The sequence below is a fragment of the Pogoniulus pusillus genome, chromosome 15 (genome assembly GCF_015220805.1).
Source record: "Pogoniulus pusillus isolate bPogPus1 chromosome 15, bPogPus1.pri, whole genome shotgun sequence".
Taxonomy (NCBI): Eukaryota; Metazoa; Chordata; class Aves; order Piciformes; family Lybiidae; genus Pogoniulus; species Pogoniulus pusillus.
In genome coordinates, this window is record NC_087278.1 from 13,338,519 (window position 1) to 13,355,009 (window position 16,491).

At 39.8% G+C, this 16,491-nt stretch overlaps 1 protein-coding gene across 1 annotated transcript; it reads left to right on the forward strand.

Moving 5' to 3' along the window:
* The first annotated feature begins 263 nt into the window (after positions 1 to 263).
* Positions 264 to 16,012, forward strand: GLT8D2 (glycosyltransferase 8 domain containing 2). The gene is made up of 10 exons (XM_064155440.1): positions 264 to 1,464; positions 3,296 to 3,340; positions 4,216 to 4,311; positions 4,837 to 5,005; positions 6,563 to 6,680; positions 8,799 to 8,883; positions 12,255 to 12,367; positions 13,026 to 13,192; positions 14,758 to 14,870; positions 15,802 to 16,012. Exons 2-10 carry the CDS (start codon positions 3,322 to 3,324, stop codon positions 15,972 to 15,974), a joined length of 1,053 nt encoding a protein of 350 aa, XP_064011510.1. The 5' UTR covers positions 264 to 1,464; positions 3,296 to 3,321; the 3' UTR covers positions 15,975 to 16,012.
* The last annotated feature ends 479 nt before the right edge of the window (positions 16,013 to 16,491 follow it).

A 16,491-nucleotide genomic window follows, 5' to 3' on the forward strand; every position in this document is an offset into this window, starting at 1 on the left:
TGAGCAGATGATCTGAGTAAATCCGAAGATCTCGTTCTGCAGAGCAGAAGCAACTCTCTTTCCTGTGTGAAGGAGCTGTTACGTGAGAATATAAACACACGAGGCTGAGAGAAATCCAGAGAAAGGTGCTTCTGCCTTGCCAGTAATGCAGGGGCTGCTGCCAAGCCGATGGTCCCAGTGCTGCAGGCTCATACAGATGGGTGTCCCTTACACACATAGGAATGGAAGGGACATGATTAACAAAAAACCCAACAGCAACCCGAGGTGGATTTGATGAGGTTAATATAGAAAAGTAATAGTTGGGGGCATTTACATGAAGCATGCAACTATGTGTGTAGCTCTTCATTTATTTTTCCCTTTGAGTAGATCTGCAGAAGATGGATTTCTGTACAAAATCAGATCATACAGTTTTGGCATATTTGAGACCATATAGAGAGTCCAAAGTGCATGCTTTTAGTTCTTGCAAATGGAACAACAATCTTCATTTCAGAGACTTCAGATTTTTAAAGCCTTGACTTGAATACTCCTCTTAAGCTTTGTGCTGCTTTATGCTAAAAATATGAAAAAATGGTTTAGAATTTAAGATGGTGGTGATGATGATGATGATGATTCCTTTCAGTACTTGTGCAAGTCTAGTGACAAAACTGTGTCACAAGAAGGGAGTGATAGAATTTGAGTAAAAGAAGTACTGTGGGAGCTTAGGAGACAGGTTATCAACTTGTACTGCTTGCCTTGATTTAAGAGTCCTTTGAATCTAAACATTACCTGTGGATTCAGATTATCTGAACTACTCGAAGATTCAGAAATGAGATGATGCAAGTCAAAATGTATGCTCAGAGTTGAATTTTGTGAGTTTCCCTTTGCATTTATTTGACTGGCAAAGACTCTGCAAACAGACATTGGAAAAAATCTTGTCTCTTAGGTTGACATTGACACGTTGTTATTTGGCTCTTGCACACTACTTACCTGTTCACATTTACCATAAATAACGACTAGAAACCTAATTTACAAGTGAACTGTTGAAGTAACTTCTGGAAGGGCTTGTTTCCTTCTCTTGCCTCCACCCCCTTCAGACTTTTTGTCTTATGGGATTTGTTTGCAGTCTGCTAGCTGAAGCTCTGAGGCAAGTTTGCCTCTGGAGCTGCATCATCATTCTGCACATCTGGAAGTGGTTTATGGGCTCTCATTCCTCCAGTGCGGCGTCTGGACTCTGTGCTATTCCTGAGCAGCAGCAGAAAACCAGCACAACTCCAAAGTAAACTTCGAAGAGTTTGCAAAAGGAATTAAATCTTAAAACCATTACTGTGCCCTGCAAGGTCCTTGTGCAAGAGACTTCAAAGGAGGATGATGGTCAAGGAAGCTTTGGCAAGAGTACTTACAGCTGTGGGCTATCTAGGATCTGAGTAAATAGCTCTACAGCTCTTCAGGAGAGAGGAGTCCCGAATACTGTGCTGCTTTGAAGAGGTAAAAAGACTAATTAAGCAGGAAATATCTGAGCAGTAATGTCACCGTTTCTGAGCTTTCCCTTCTGCAGCCCCTTATTTTGTTACAGGATTTGGCAACTGGGTTAGGGACTGTCAGGTTCCAGGAACCTAATGTCTACAGTTAGGAAAAAAATGAGTAAATATTTGCAGGGCAACAAATATTCCTCTCTTTTCTTGAAAATCAATGGGTAATGAATCGGAGTTTCTGTGGCTTAGGAGTGCTGTAGTTTTAGAATTCAAACTTGCATGAGAGCCTGTCTGAGTTTGGAATTTAAAGTTTAAAACATGGTTGAAGCTATGGCTATTCAGCCTTCCTCTTGTAGTGATCATCAGTATTGTTCACGACTATAAAGACAAATCTTAATTGAAAGATAATAGTCACCCCAGTGGAAGAGATTTGTTGTTAGCTTAAGTGAAGTTAGAAAGTTACTCTAAGAGTGGAAGGTCTGTTCTCTCTCTGCTTACCTAAACAAGTAAACCTTTTAATAGGTAAGGAAACAATAGTTGTGTGTACTGTGTGAGAGGAGGGCTCTCTCAGCAGAGGAGTTTTTGACCGATAAGCTTCATTTCCTCTCTGTGTAAATTAATGCCGTATGAAGGGAGTGGGCTGCTGGAATGTAGATAAGTACTGCAGATGTGAAAGGGCTTTCAGAAATACCCATCTCCTGCTACAACTTAGTCATCCATTGGGACCTAAATACACATGAATGTAAATGGTTTGTAAACAAAGCCACCTCTTAGGTTTTATATATATATATATTTGTTGTCATTTAACTCGTAGTCAGAGACTAATTTAGGATGCTGCCTGAACATGAGTATTAACCAATGAGAGGCAGTCCTTTTTGTGACTCAGGTTTCAAGAATTCTTGCTGTTCCATCTGTCTTCTCAAGGAGCTGAAGTAAACTTAATTGTTATATGTGCACAGAAACCATCCCATATCCTTATCAATGCTGCTGTGTGTGTATCTGTATGGATGGAAACAGGATGAATGTGTTACTGTACTGCATGCAGCTATCATAGCATAAAGGTTAGAGCACATAGTTAAGTTTTCCCTCTCCCTGCTCCAACTTCTGATGCTGTTTTTAACTGTTGGGTTTTTGGAGTCATAAACAGTAATCTTGGGCCCAGAAGTCAAGTTCATGTTTATTTGCCATAATTGTGTGGTTTGGGGATTAAATTCTGTCCTCTTAAAGTCACGGTCGCTCTTGATTCTGGTTTAGAAGTACCAATATAGGTAAGTCTGCCGTATTCTCTTCAGTGTCACAATAATGTGCTTAAATGCAAGCCACACTGCACCATCTCCCCCCTTTCTGTAAGCAGAAGGATACTGCTGCTTGAAAATATTTCCACTAATGAAATTCTCTGAGAGTCTGAAAGACACCAGTCCAGAATAAAAGTCCCATGTGCTTGGAGACATACTTCAGCAAAACGTCTGTATTTGTGATTGTTACTATGTTTTAGATTTAATCAGAAATGTAAATGTATTTACAAATTGAATCAGTACATGCTTTAATAATTCTTTGCACATGACTTTAAATATCTTTTTAAAAAAATCTTACCTATTACTGATGTAGGCAATTGGATGGAATTCATTAAAATGCTGTTCTTTTCTAGTTCAGAACATTAGTTACTTGATCAAACAAAAGTTATTTGCTTAAATAGAGTTAGTTTTACTTTACCAGGCCAGCAGTAAAATTTTATGGTGCTAAACCTTATCTCTGAAATAACTAACTAGTATTCACTGATTGTATTAATGCATTTTCTCTTTATTGTTCTTTAAATTATTTTTGTATTTTTTATTTTACCACAGGCCACAGTTCTCATCCAAAAGGACACATGGGTCTTTTAAAGAAAAGTAAGAGATTTTTGAAGAATGAAATGCAATTTATCATCAAGTTGTTGTTACAGTTGCTTGTGAATTTATAGTTCTAGCTCTACTAAATTATGCTTAACTCTAAGTATTCAAATACATTGTAGCCAGGTAGGGGTTGGCCTCTTCTCCCAGGCAACCAGCAATAGAACAAGGGTACACAGTCTCAAGTTGTGCTGGGGTAGGTATAGGCTGGATGTTAGGAGGAAGTTCTTCACAGAGAGATTGATTTTCCGTTGGAATTGGCTGCCCAGGGAGGTGGTGGAGGTACCGTCCCTTGAGATCTTCAAGAAAAGCCTGGATGAGGCACTTAGTGCCATGGTCTAGTTGACTGGATAGGGCTGAGTGACAGGTTGGCCTGGATGATCTTGGAGGTCTCTTCCAACCTGGTCCATTCTGTGATTCTACTTTACTTTACCTAAGTATGGCCATAAATCCCATTAATTTAAAATACTTACTGCATGAGACTGAGAGGTCTGGAATTTCACAGTAAGTGCAGGTAGGTGGCTGCTGGTTTCACATGGGTTGTGCCTAGAGCAGTGAACCTGGCATTTTTACAGAACTCAGCACATTAATGCTGTTCATACTCCCAGGTGAGGGGTGGCCCAACAAAATTTGGGCTTCTCATCAACTGACAGACTCAGTGACCAAAAATGAACTGGTGTGTGCCTTCAGTTACTTAGAATTACTCTGATGGGCACTTACCTCAGCTGGTTTAAATTGATGCAAGTTTGGTGATGTATGTTTACCAATTTCAGTTTATTTGTATGGTCAGTTCTTTCCAGTTTGATTGAAATAGTTCAAAACTTTGTGCTCTTTGCTGTTATACTAATTGTTATCAAATTCTCCCATTTGTTCAGTTAACCAGATCTTGCTGTTACTTCTTGTCTTAACTGTGTGTGCCATTCTCTATAACAAAGTGCACCAAATGCCATCTGCCCTGAAGAATGAAACAGGTAAATTACTTATACTTTTGTGTCTTTTCTGTTTCTGTTGTATAAAGAATACAAAGTTATATTCAGCCCAGCAGATGTGTGGTAGTAACAATAAAAGCAACAAATGTGAAGGCAGCCCTCAGGAGGAGCCTGAGCAGAAACCTCTCCCTCCCCTCCATCTTCTACAAACTTCTGCCTTTATAATAAGTGTGATATTTATGGTAACGTGATACACTTACGAGCCAACTTGGGTCATCTGCCCTGGCTGACTTAAAACTGAATGGCCTGCAGAGAATGGCTGACATAGGATTCTGTCCCATACGTTCTGTTTGGAGGCATCCAACAGTTCCGTCAGCCTGCATGTAGTTCTGGGTTAGCCACAGCTCATGCTTGCCATTTGCGGGTGTGTGGAATGTGGTGAGGAAATAGGGTGATTGTGATATGACTCCACTGCTTATGGAACTACATACTCATTCCTGTGACCTAGGTCTGTTAGAAAAAAAGATTCCTAATTTCTATGGTAATGAATAGTTTTATTTCTTGTAGTCGATTTGGAGAGTCCCGAGGAAACAGAAGAAGAAATCCCAGTCGTAGTCTGCGCTGCTGCAGGCAGAATGGGTGCAACTGTAGCAGCAATCAGTAGCATCTACAGCAACACAGAGGCTAATGTTTTGTTCTACATAGTTGGGCTGAAGACTACAATCCCACACATTCGGTATGTACCAGCCTTGTTTTGTTTCATGATGTGCTTAGGACCAGGTGGTTGATCTCCTTAGCATGGACTTAGACTTTGGAGGACATTTCATGGAAATATTTCTCCCTTTTATTTAAGTAGGGCTATTGGTAACAATATCCAAGATACCCTGTATGTAGGAAGAGGGACCACTTTGTCCTGTGCATGGCACTGACTGGTGTAAAGGGGTGTGATATAGCCAGACCATGCCCATACCTGTACCTCTCTTCTATAGGTGAGATAGAGTCTGTAGGTGGGTAAGTATATACATGCTTGATTCTCATAATCTTACTTTGTGGCACCATAGTTGCCTCTCACCTGGCACCATGTCTTAAGTTTCGGCACAGAAAAACTTTCTATTTAAAGCTAATTTCAGGGTGTGTTAAAGTTTGTGGATGTAGGCTGAAAAAAGCTTGTAGTGAAAGCATGTTTGGCTGTTACATTTTGCAGACATTGTCTGAAATAGGAGGAAGATGTGAATCAAAATTAAAGTAGATTTCTTAGAATTTCCCACTTCTGGCTATTGCGCTTCTGTATCCCATGAGGCCACTATGTGTGTCAAAGTGAAAAGGTGTGATGCATAGCCTTCCACAGGGAGTTTTTCCCATCTAGCTCTTCACTAACTGAGATATCAGAGTGGAGAATGTTCTTTATGAATCTGCAATGATCAGAAAATGGAAAAGGAATTGCAGACATATTGAGGTCAAGAGCTGAAAACAAACTTATCATGATAAGTTGGGAAACCAAACTAAAATGTGATGAAATTCAGAAGTAATGACAGGGCAGTATAGGTGATTGTATTGGCTTAGGGTGAAGCAAGAGTTTGGTAGCATTCATTTGGAAAATGGCAAAAAACTATAACTGAGTAACTGCCCACATTGATGGGAAAAAAAAAAAAAGCAGGTGACATAAGTGACCATAGATGTGAGGAAGCTTTTCCTAATCTTGTAGACATTATTAATACATCAGAAAAAGATGTGGTGTTTAGGTGCCTTCAGGAAGGATTTAGAAGAGAGGTCAGAGAAGAAAATAAGCAATGGCGTCAAGAAATCTGACAAAATAATGGAAAAAAAAAATCTATGTAGTCTAAAGAAAACATAGGTGGGTGGTGATGTGGTGGTCATCTTGAGGGATGTAAAACTGTAAAAGGGGGAAGAAAACTAACCTCTGCTTTAAAAGTACAGTAGATGGGATAAGAAAAAGTAACCTTTAACTACAGCAAGAAAGCCTAGAAATTTAATGCTAGCAATAGTGAAATATTGGTTGGTTGGGCAATATGTGGAATCTCGGATTTTGGCACTGCTGTGGTGTATTTGCTTCTGTTGGTGTGGGTTTTTTTTCCCCTTTTGGTTGCTATTTTGTTTAACTTGTTTTTAAAAAGTGTACAAGAGCTTTAGATTTAAGCAAGTCTGTCTTGGGACAGAACAGACTGAATGAACTTTTAAGGTCTCTTTACGCTCTCATGAACCTGTGCATTTAGTATTGGAAGTACTTAACCACACACTCAATATGTCTTTTATCACTTCTGTTTTATCACAGGAAATGGATTGAAAATTCTAAACTGAAAGAAATAAAATTTAAGGTTGTGGAATTCAATCCTATGGTACTAAAAGGAAAAATCAGACAAGATGCATCACGTCCTGAGCTACTGCAGCCTGTGAGTAGAGGACCACCACATGACAAGTTCTCAGGGTTTCTAATGCTTATTACAGGCTTTAAAATGTCAGAGATCGCTGTTTCATTATACAGGGGGGTGTAAGCCAGAAAAGCCACATCAAGTACACTCTAACTCAGAAGGGAAAGTGCATTATAGCAAGGTACTTGCAACTTAGCTGTCTTGCTGTGACCTCATTGTTTGGTGGCATAAACTTGGTAAATTGGATGTATCCTCTCTCTGAGAATACATTCAGGATTTATTAGAGGGAAGACCTAACAGCAGTCTTTGTGCCTCTGTGATGCCGAGTTGGCTGTATTCTGTTCATGTCCAGGGTTGTCAATTCAGAGGCTGATGACTAATATTACTGGCCATCAGAAAAGGTAAATCAGATGTTAGAAGTTATTAGCAAAGGAGTAGGGATCAAAACAATGAACATAGTTATGCCAAAATAAAATCCAGATTTCCCCTTCATCCTAAATAACATGTAGTTTTCATCTTTTTATCTTAAAAAGATAGAGCACCGCCAGAAAATGCTCACATCTGTTCAGAATGTTTATTCTTGCTGCCCTTCTCTGATCTTTCCATATTTCTAATATATGGAAGGAATCAGTGGGTTAAAACTGTTCAGCCTGGAAATGTGATTTTTAATATGAAAATAGTAGAGGTCTGCAGAACTGAGTGTCATGGAGGACTAGAAGGGACGGTGGTTGTTCATTTGTCTCCTCCAAGGCAGGATTTGATAGCCATTAGATTAAATTAGTAGGAGTCACATCCAGAACAAACAAGAAATGTTGCACATTTTTTGTGGAATGAGTACTAAACCTCTAGAGTTTCTCACTGAAGATCTTGTGAACCTAAAAATTTATAGGGATTCAGTGAAAATTGAAGATTTTATTTGGAGAGATCACATATTGTTCCGGAAATAAGGTAAAAATGAGTGAAAGCTAGTAGAATACTTGGAGCAACATTTTTGTATGGTTGCTCCTTTCTTTAACTGAGTATCTGCTTAGGACTATTTTGAGGATGGATACTGGCTAAAATGGTCTAAGTCAATGTGGTTGATCTTGTGGTTTTTTTACATATATCCATGGCTCCTAGGACAAGGAGCAATGGACATATGCTGCAGCACAGAAAGTTCCATCTCAACACAAAGGAGTTTACTATAAGGGTCATGGAATGCTGGAATGGGCTCCCCAGAGAGATTGTGGAGTCTCCTCCTCTGGAGACTTTCAGGGCCTGTCTGGATGCATTCCTCTGTGACCTGAGCTAGATTGTGTGGTCCTGCTCTGGCAGAGGGGTTGGACTTGATGATCTCTTTGGGTCCTTTCCAACCCCTAACATCCTGTGATGTTCTTAGTCCATTTTTCTTCTGCTGTGTTCTTTGTTGTTGGCCTATGTCCATAGCACCAGTCAGATCATTCCTATAGAGTGTAATGATGTCACTATTTCATTTGGAAGTGTTTTGTATGTTGTATTCTGTGAAATTTCATGAAGAAGCGCATTGCCAGCAGGTCCAGGATGGTGATCCTTACTTAGTACTGGTAAGGCTGAATGTAGAGCACTGTGTCTAGTTCTGAGCTTCCCAGTACAAGAGAAATACAGGCTTCCTGAGGAGTCTGATACAGGGCTGCAAAGGTGATTAAATATGAAGACAGGCTGAGTGAGCTGAGGCTGTCTGACCTGGAGAAAGGCTCAGGAGGAGCCTGTTGATGTTTACAAACACCTGAGGGGAGGGACAAGAGGTGATGAGCATGAATTAAATCTTCATCTGTGGAGATACTGAAATTCCAATTGTGCGTGTCCTCTACAATCTGCTTGGGTTCATTGTGCTTGAGAAGAGAGATTGTAGAAGATTCCAAAAGGCCCTTTCCAGCTTAAATGATTCTTTGAAGAAGCAACTGTTTGGAGCAGCCTGGTCAGGGCCATAGTAAATAAAACAGGAATGAAGAATTCAACTTGTTAGTAAAGATGCTCTAAAGCTGGGGTCTGGGAAACAAATGATCGTTAGCCAGTGCTCAATGAAGAGGAAGATTAAAACTACTTGTTAGTAGAAACATGCCTGAGACTGCTAAATTAAACAGCTTCACCATTTAGTCTTTATATTTTTTTGTTTGATAGCTGAACTTCGTTCGATTTTATCTTCCTTTGCTTATCCAGAAACATGAGAAAGTAATATATTTGGATGATGATATCATTGTTCAAGGTAAGTTGTCACCTGAAAAGCAGATTCTAGCAGAATTAAAATAGAATTCATTGCAGCTTTTACAGTTATTTGGAAATATGAGATATAGTGGAAACTGAGGCAGATGCTTGGAATGTTGCCCTTAGGGAAAAACTACAAATAATCTGCTCATTTGTTTAAAGGAAAGTTTGAACAAGAACTTCTCTCCATATATGCTTTGAATAATTGATTTTTGATCAAAACTGTATGTATTAGTTTCATTTCAACGGAATCTGGTTGGTTGCTGAAAGATAGCATGGATTTTGTTTAGATGCCACAGTATTTATTGAGAGCATGCTATGCATTTCCTGCTAGTATTTGAATGTCCACAGATGCTACCGGTTCCTTATTCAGAATTGCTGCTCTTGAGAGCAAGAGGATTTTACTCAATTAAGAGGGTTAAAATTCCAAACACTGAAGATGTGATATTGAGCATCTTCATCTCAGAATCCATAGCAGTTTGCAGAATCATGCTCAAAGATTTCAGAGTTCCTAGAAAATAGGAGCATTTAAAAAAGCTGAAATCCTGAATATTTTTTCCATACAAAGAATTCCAAGTTTACTTTTTTTTTTAATCTGCTGTTTCTCAGTAGTTTTTTTTCTCTGTTCTTTTCTCTGTTTTGTTGTCATCCCTTGTTTTATCATATTGCTTTCATGTTATTTCATAACATTTTTAAATCATGGTGGTGTGGTTTAAACCTGGTGGACAGTGAAGAACCCCATAGCTGCTCGCTTGCTTCCCTCCATCCCCACTCCTCATGGGATAGGGGAAGAGGAAAGGAAGGAAAAAAAAAAAAACAACCCAAACCCTTGAGGATCAAGATAAAACAAATGAACAAATAATAGTTTAATAAGTGAAGGGTAAGTGGAAGAAGTGATGTGAAGGTGATCTCTCACCACCTCCAGTGGGTAGGCTGGTGTCCAGCAGTCCCCATGACCCCCTTTTTTCCCTTTTTTTGCTGGGAATGATGTTATATGGCATGAAATCTCCCTTTGGTTATTTCTGAATTGTCTGCCTGGTTAGGTCCTCTCCAGCTATTGTACACCAATCCATTCACTGTAGGGGAGAGAGTAAGAAACTGAGGTCTTCTTGATGCTGTGCAACCGCTGTTCAGGATAAGCTAGAACATCAATGTGCTAACAATACTGTTTAGGGCAAAATCTAAACTACAGCATCATAAGAGCTGCTCTGATGAAAGGTAACTCAGTCCTAGCTAGACACAGTACCCGGGGACAACAAAATAATTTCATTTATCCTTGTTAAATTTCCTTTGGAAAGGACCAAATGCAACTATAATAAACTTCTTGGCCTAAATCGGTCTTGCTGTAAGAACATTAAGATCCGTGAATACAGACATGGCAGAAGTGTAGTTTTACTTCCCACTGCTGCTCTGCACCTTTTTATGGTTTTGTCTCTTTAGTGGCAGATTTCAGAACATTTGCACTTTAGGGGACCACTGTTAGGTGCTCCAAAAATGAGTAATCTATGCTGCCTGCCTCATTTAAATTACACTTTGCATCACAGTTTTTCAACGTTTGTTTCCAGTGGATATCATCACTTCTTGGTTTTGTTCTAACTCCTTGAAGGGGTCTTAAGCTCTTCATTTTCACTCCAATTTTGTAAGCACTTTAAACTGACCCCACCACTCCCCCTGCGTCCCTCCTTACACCTGCACAGACATTCCTCAGAAATGTGATTACTTGCAGCCTGACTCCTCTAGTGTGGCTAGAAGAAGGGAGGTAGGGCTTTCTCTTTCACTAGGGGTGTTAGTTTATGTCATCAAATAGTGTTTCTAGAGCTGCAGGATAAAGGTGCAGTTTCAAGTTACAGCTCACAGTCCTCTGCTTCTCTTGGAAGTGGCTCCTCCTGTCCCCAGGCTGCTCCTGTTTCTTGTGTCCTGTCTACAGTTGTGCAGCTGCAGAGTAAGCTGGTGCAGCTGGCTGATCTGTCAGAAAACCATCAGAACAAAAAAAAAAACCAAACCAAAAACGTGTGTGTATATATGTATATATATATATTCCACCTCCCCACCCTTTTGCTTCAGCCACCTTATCCTGCTTATCCTAAGGCCCAGAAGAGTGGAACAGAAATGGGCATGTGGAAGGGAGGAAGGGAGCCTGTTCTGGCAGCCGCTTCACACGTGTCAGCTGTAATGTGAGACTGCTGTCAGGTGTCTCTGCAATGGGAGTGAGTGAGCCTTGTGACGGGATAAAGAGAATGGCGGTTTTGAGCTTTAACTTCGGGACTGTTTGTTTGTCCTTGCTTACTGCAAAGCAGTGAGAATGAACTATTCGGAACGTGGGGTGTCAGACCAGATACCAGCGTGTGGGGGGTTTTGTGTTTTGCTCGTTTGCTATTTTGTTTGTTTGGTTTTCCTGCTTTTCTCTTGAAAAGTGGAAGCTATTTGGACTCAGCAGAACATACTTAGCAAGGCCTGTTGATCTTTAACAGTTAAGTGCCCCATTAATTCAGATTCTGTTTCTTCGTGGGACATGACTCCTAAAACAAGTTTTCCAACAAGCTGATGAGTTCAGACTCATAATATCTGCTTATTTCAGAAATAGTAATTCCAGTGTTTGCAGTATGAGGAATGTTTTCAGTTTTTTAATGAGCTCACCTCAGGCTGCTGGGCCATACGTGGCCTTCCAGTATAATTCATCTTACCTGTGACTGAGCTGTGCCCAGCAGCAGAGGTGGTAGGTGTAAGAGGTTTGAATGCAGACTCATTCAATTGCTGTGGCAGCGTTGTGCATCCCACCTTCTCTGAAACCGTTCTGGCACATCATGGGTCTGTGCTTAGTCAGGTGATGAGTGAGTGAGACTTGTTACATTATTTCCTTCTGCCAGGAAGGAGATGAGTGGTCTGTGAAGCCATCAGGGGTGATCAGGTGTGGCAGGCACATTTCAGCTGGCCAGTGCTGAGAATTTAGATATTTTATTAGGAGGAATAAACACAGTAACAGTGTGGAAAACCTGGTCTGTGCAGGGAATTGAAGTGGCACTTTCGTGGGACTTGAAGAGGCTCAGAAAAATTCTTCTATGAACGAAGAACTTTGCAACCAGACCTCTTTACAGTGTAATTGGTGTTCTGCTGATTTTGAACATTTTGAAACCAGGATATGAATGTATTGAATACTCATGATAGTATCTAAAGATAGACTTTAGGCATCTAGGTGCAGGGCTCAAATTAAAAAATGGAGCCATATTACAAAACGTAGCCTTCATTAATGCCTGGGATATCCCCTGAAGTTGGTATGATTGTAAGGAACATACATGAGAGCAGAAGTGATCCTGTCATCTCTATAGCAGTGACACAGAGTGGTTCTTATGCTTTTGACCTTTCTGTAATCAGGTGATATCCAGGAACTGTATGATACTAAGTTGGCTCCTGGACATGCTGCAGCTTTCTCAGATGATTGTGATCTGCCTTCTACTCATGAAATTGTTAGAAGTGTCGGGATGCAGGTAAGATGCTATTTTGGAATTCTAATAGGGATTGTGTTTACCCACAAATGAAAAATGATGATTTTATGCATTTTCCCCAGAGTGAAAGTTACATGTGTGTGTGTATATAATGATATGTAGATAGATGGATATAGATATATGTTTGTAATACTTTTACAGACAATTAAGAATGACTTTTCTTAGTAATTCTGTAATGCTATGCAGAGTTGTTTCCCATATAATTTAAATCTCTATTGTTCATTGGATTCTACTAAATTGTCTTTGGTATTTTGCTCTCAGTAGATTATGAGCACTTACAGAACCTTTAATGAAGACAGAATATATATCTGCATTACACAAATTAGGAAAGAAACTTTGGAAAACAAGTTTAAAGGCTAGCTGAGGCATGATGCTGTATCATTTAGACCAAGCTACAGAAGCACAAACTTATGGGTGAGGGAAGAACATGGGACAATACAGTGGGGAAAAAAAGTAATTCAGTAGCTTCAAGTATCCTGCCTTTAAGCCTTGTGTCATATGGACATCAAGACAAGTAACCATCATCTAGAAACTTAGCTTTGGGAGCAAGTATTTAGTCTCCCTGTGAGTGGCAGAGGAATGCGTTTACACCTGTCTTTACAGAGATTCATAGAGGATAAACATACTCTTTATTTCTTAGAACACATACATGGGGTTCCTGGACTACAGAAAGCAAGCAATTAGAGATCTTGGCATCAGCCCCAGCACCTGCTCCTTTAATCCTGGAGTAATTGTTGCTAACATGACTGAATGGAAACATCAACGGATTACAAAGCAGTTGGAAAAGTGGATGCAAAGAAATGTGGAGTATGTGTAAAAAATCTAGCCTTGCATGTCAGTACTGTTTGCAGTTTTATTTTCTTTGTGAAAGCTCTTTGTTTTTTTAACTCCAAGCAGCCATTCCTTGAGATCTTGTCAAGCAAAGTAACTCTTGTTCCAGGATTTCTATCTGCTTAAATCTGACCAGTTGTGTACCATGAAATGGCCACCTGCAATTTTAGTGTTGTGTTTATTTACAAACCAGACTTAATCCTGAGGGACACTGAGAACATGTGGATCTTGTTCTGAGTGACCAACCCCACTGCAGAGCAAGCTGCTTGTAATCTTCCCTTCCTGAGGCTGGCTTGAAGGAGGAATATTTCCTTGTTTGTGTGGGGTCTCTCCTATTGTAACATCAGCCAAGCTGTAACTGGACACCATATCTCTTAAATGCCAAGAGCAAACATTTCATTTTCCAGAGATGATTGTCATGAAAGATGCCTTTTTGGCATTGACTATAAGTCATGACACTGAAGCAACCACTGTTCATTTTTGATAGCTCACTGTTAGCCTACATTTGCAAACTTGACATTTTCTTTCTCTGCAAAGGGTTAAATTTAAATTTAGTAGGGCTAAACTGAATAGCTTGTACTCTTGGACTGTGTCCATTGCTTATTACTTTCAGAAACAAAGGGAGGAGAGATACAAATGATAAACATATGAAGCCAAATGCCTTTCTCTTACTCTGCTTGTGTAACAGATTCCCGACAAGCTATTGTGCTTTTTAAAAGTTTGAAAAAAATCCCTCCCTATTACTGCAAATTTTATCTGTAAAGTTGTTAAGATCATGTTCATGGTCCTTCTAGCTGGAATTTGAAATGACAGTGAAATAGATTGCTTAGCAGTTGGAATCCAGTTTTGAGGTGAGGTTATGATTTTTCTCTTCTGTGGTTTTCAAGTATTTCTCAGTACTTCCCAAGTTCCTTCCTTCTTGGGCTGGTGAGTGGCACAGTGTCCCAGAGCTGAGGGTGGCTTTGGAGATTCCTGACTGGCCAGCCAGGCCTCACGTGCACTGTGGCCAAACATCTGGCTGTTAACTCCTAATGCCTCTCCTCAAGGTGGTACGGCTTTATCTGGCCTTGATTTCACCACAAAAATCATAGGAAATCAACATCCTTTAGATGTTACTTTATGCCAACTAGACTTCAGCAAAATCTGATTTGAAGTTAATTTACGGGTTCAAAAGCTGGGAAAATGGGAAAGAATGGGGGAATGAAACCCACAGAAAGGTACATTTTCTTAAGAAACCAGGCTGAACCACATTTGATTCCTTATGTTAGTAACTTCTTTTCTACTGTGAACTTTGTCAGCCTTGTAGACTGGGCAGTGTGTAGAAGTAGCTGGCATAATGTTGGGTTTGACTCTGATTTTGCTTGGTAGCAACAATTCACACAACAGGAACAGGCACTGCACAAACAAGCAATTAACAACATAAGGAAGGAGCATGCTGAAAACTAGCCTGTTTAAAATAACCTTGAATTTTGTTAGAATGCCTTTGCTACTAATGATTCTTTGAGATTTTGGAACTTTTTTTTTTTCTCTTCCATTTGCAGAGAAAACCTCTACAGCAGCACACTTGGGGGAGGTGTGGCAACCTCTCCAATGCTGATAGTATTTCATGGAAAGTATTCTGCTATTAATCCTATGTGGCACATAAGGCATCTTGGTAAGTTTTTCTCACCATTTGCAGTGGAACTAAATGAAGTGAGAAGTTTGTTAAGATTCCAGCATAAGACCCTGCATTACTTTACCTCAGGTCCATGGGATATAAGCCCTGCTTCTGCCCAACACCTAGTCCTGTGCTGTTGAGGGCAGGGCAGAATGTGCTGGTTCCTCACAGGTTCCATTATGCAAATACTTCAACATGTTAAGCAAATTTAATAGTTGTTCTCGTGAAAAAACAAAGAAGAAACCAACCAAAAAAAACCCACAAAAACAAACAAACAAAAAAAACCACCCAAACCCACTCCTTCCCCCCCAAACAACAAAACTCACTCAAACCCAATACTGACCCCCAAACTCTAACAGTAATAAAATTATATTAACAAAGAAAGAAAAAACAAACCATATGCCCAGGACAAAGCAACATGTGATAAACCAGCTAACTAACCTACTTTGTCATAAAGTATGGAAACAACACCTGAAAGATCTGAATATAGTCAGACTTTGAAAAATCAGACACTTTCATTAGAGGAGTGGAAGAAGAGATCTCTGGCAGTGTTTTCTCTGTCGTTCTGGAGGATGCAGTTAGCTTTCACCTGAGAATGGTGTATTATCCTTGGAAAAAGATAATGGCTTAGCTGTGATAGTAAAATCAATAGTAGAAGGTGTTTGTGGGTTGGTTTTTTTTTCAAGTCCAGCTCTGCCAAGATGGTAAAAATGTTCAGAAAAGAAACTTGCTGAGGTTTTTTGCTGATGCAGCATTAGAGGCATGAAGCTGATAAAAGCTACTGTCATACAACTAGTTGTCTGTTAAAAGGTGAAAGCATACTGCTGTCTTAGAAAATACAGATGAATTTCCCTCACTCTGTAGTCTTCTCCATTATTAAAGCATTGATTAAAAATACAATATTCTTTTTTATAATCTGCCCATGCAGGTTGGAGTCCTGATACCCGTTACTCAGAGCATTTTCTTCAAGAAGCTAAATTACTCCATTGGAATGGGAGATACAAACCTTGGGACTATCCCAGTGTTCACACTGACCTCTGGGAAAACTGGTTTATTCCTGACCCCTCAGGGAAGTTCAAATTAACACGTCCTGATAGCTGATACCAAAACCACTTAAATGCATCCACACACTGCATTGTGCAATATGCAATAATCTGAGATGCAATGTGTTGTATAATTAACTGAATTTAGATTATGAAGGATTTGTTACGTACATGAATAAACGACCATCAGGTTTGTGTGCTTATGGTCGGAAAGGGAGACTGGAGTGATGGTTGCACAGGACAGAGTAACTTGGCTTTCACCTAAGGTGAGGAAACAAGGTTACTTGACAATGAAGAATTTTCATTAAAATTCAGTGCCAGGTAATGTATTTATAAAGACCTTATATTAAAATAAGACTCCATTGTCTGCTGATAGAAAACAACTACACAGGAAGTACTTGCATTACTACATACAAGGTGTCTTTTGTTGTCTAGCCCAAACTGAACAGCCTGAAATGAAAACTTAATCAGCATCTTAATGAGTCCTGTTGCATGGTGACTGTTCTGCAATGTTTCAGTGTAGTGCATATCCTGTAGTGCATTGAGACCCCTGCTAGCAAGCTGTAAAAGCACGC

Bases quoted from the DNA above. Each gene is read 5' to 3' on its own strand.
- GLT8D2 (XM_064155440.1), top strand. The intron at 4,312-4,836 runs GTAAATTACTTA...TATTTCTTGTAG, and splicing joins TGCCCTGAAGAATGAAACAG to TCGATTTGGAGAGTCCCGAG. The intron at 6,681-8,798 runs GTGAGTAGAGGA...TTTGTTTGATAG, and splicing joins GTCCTGAGCTACTGCAGCCT to CTGAACTTCGTTCGATTTTA.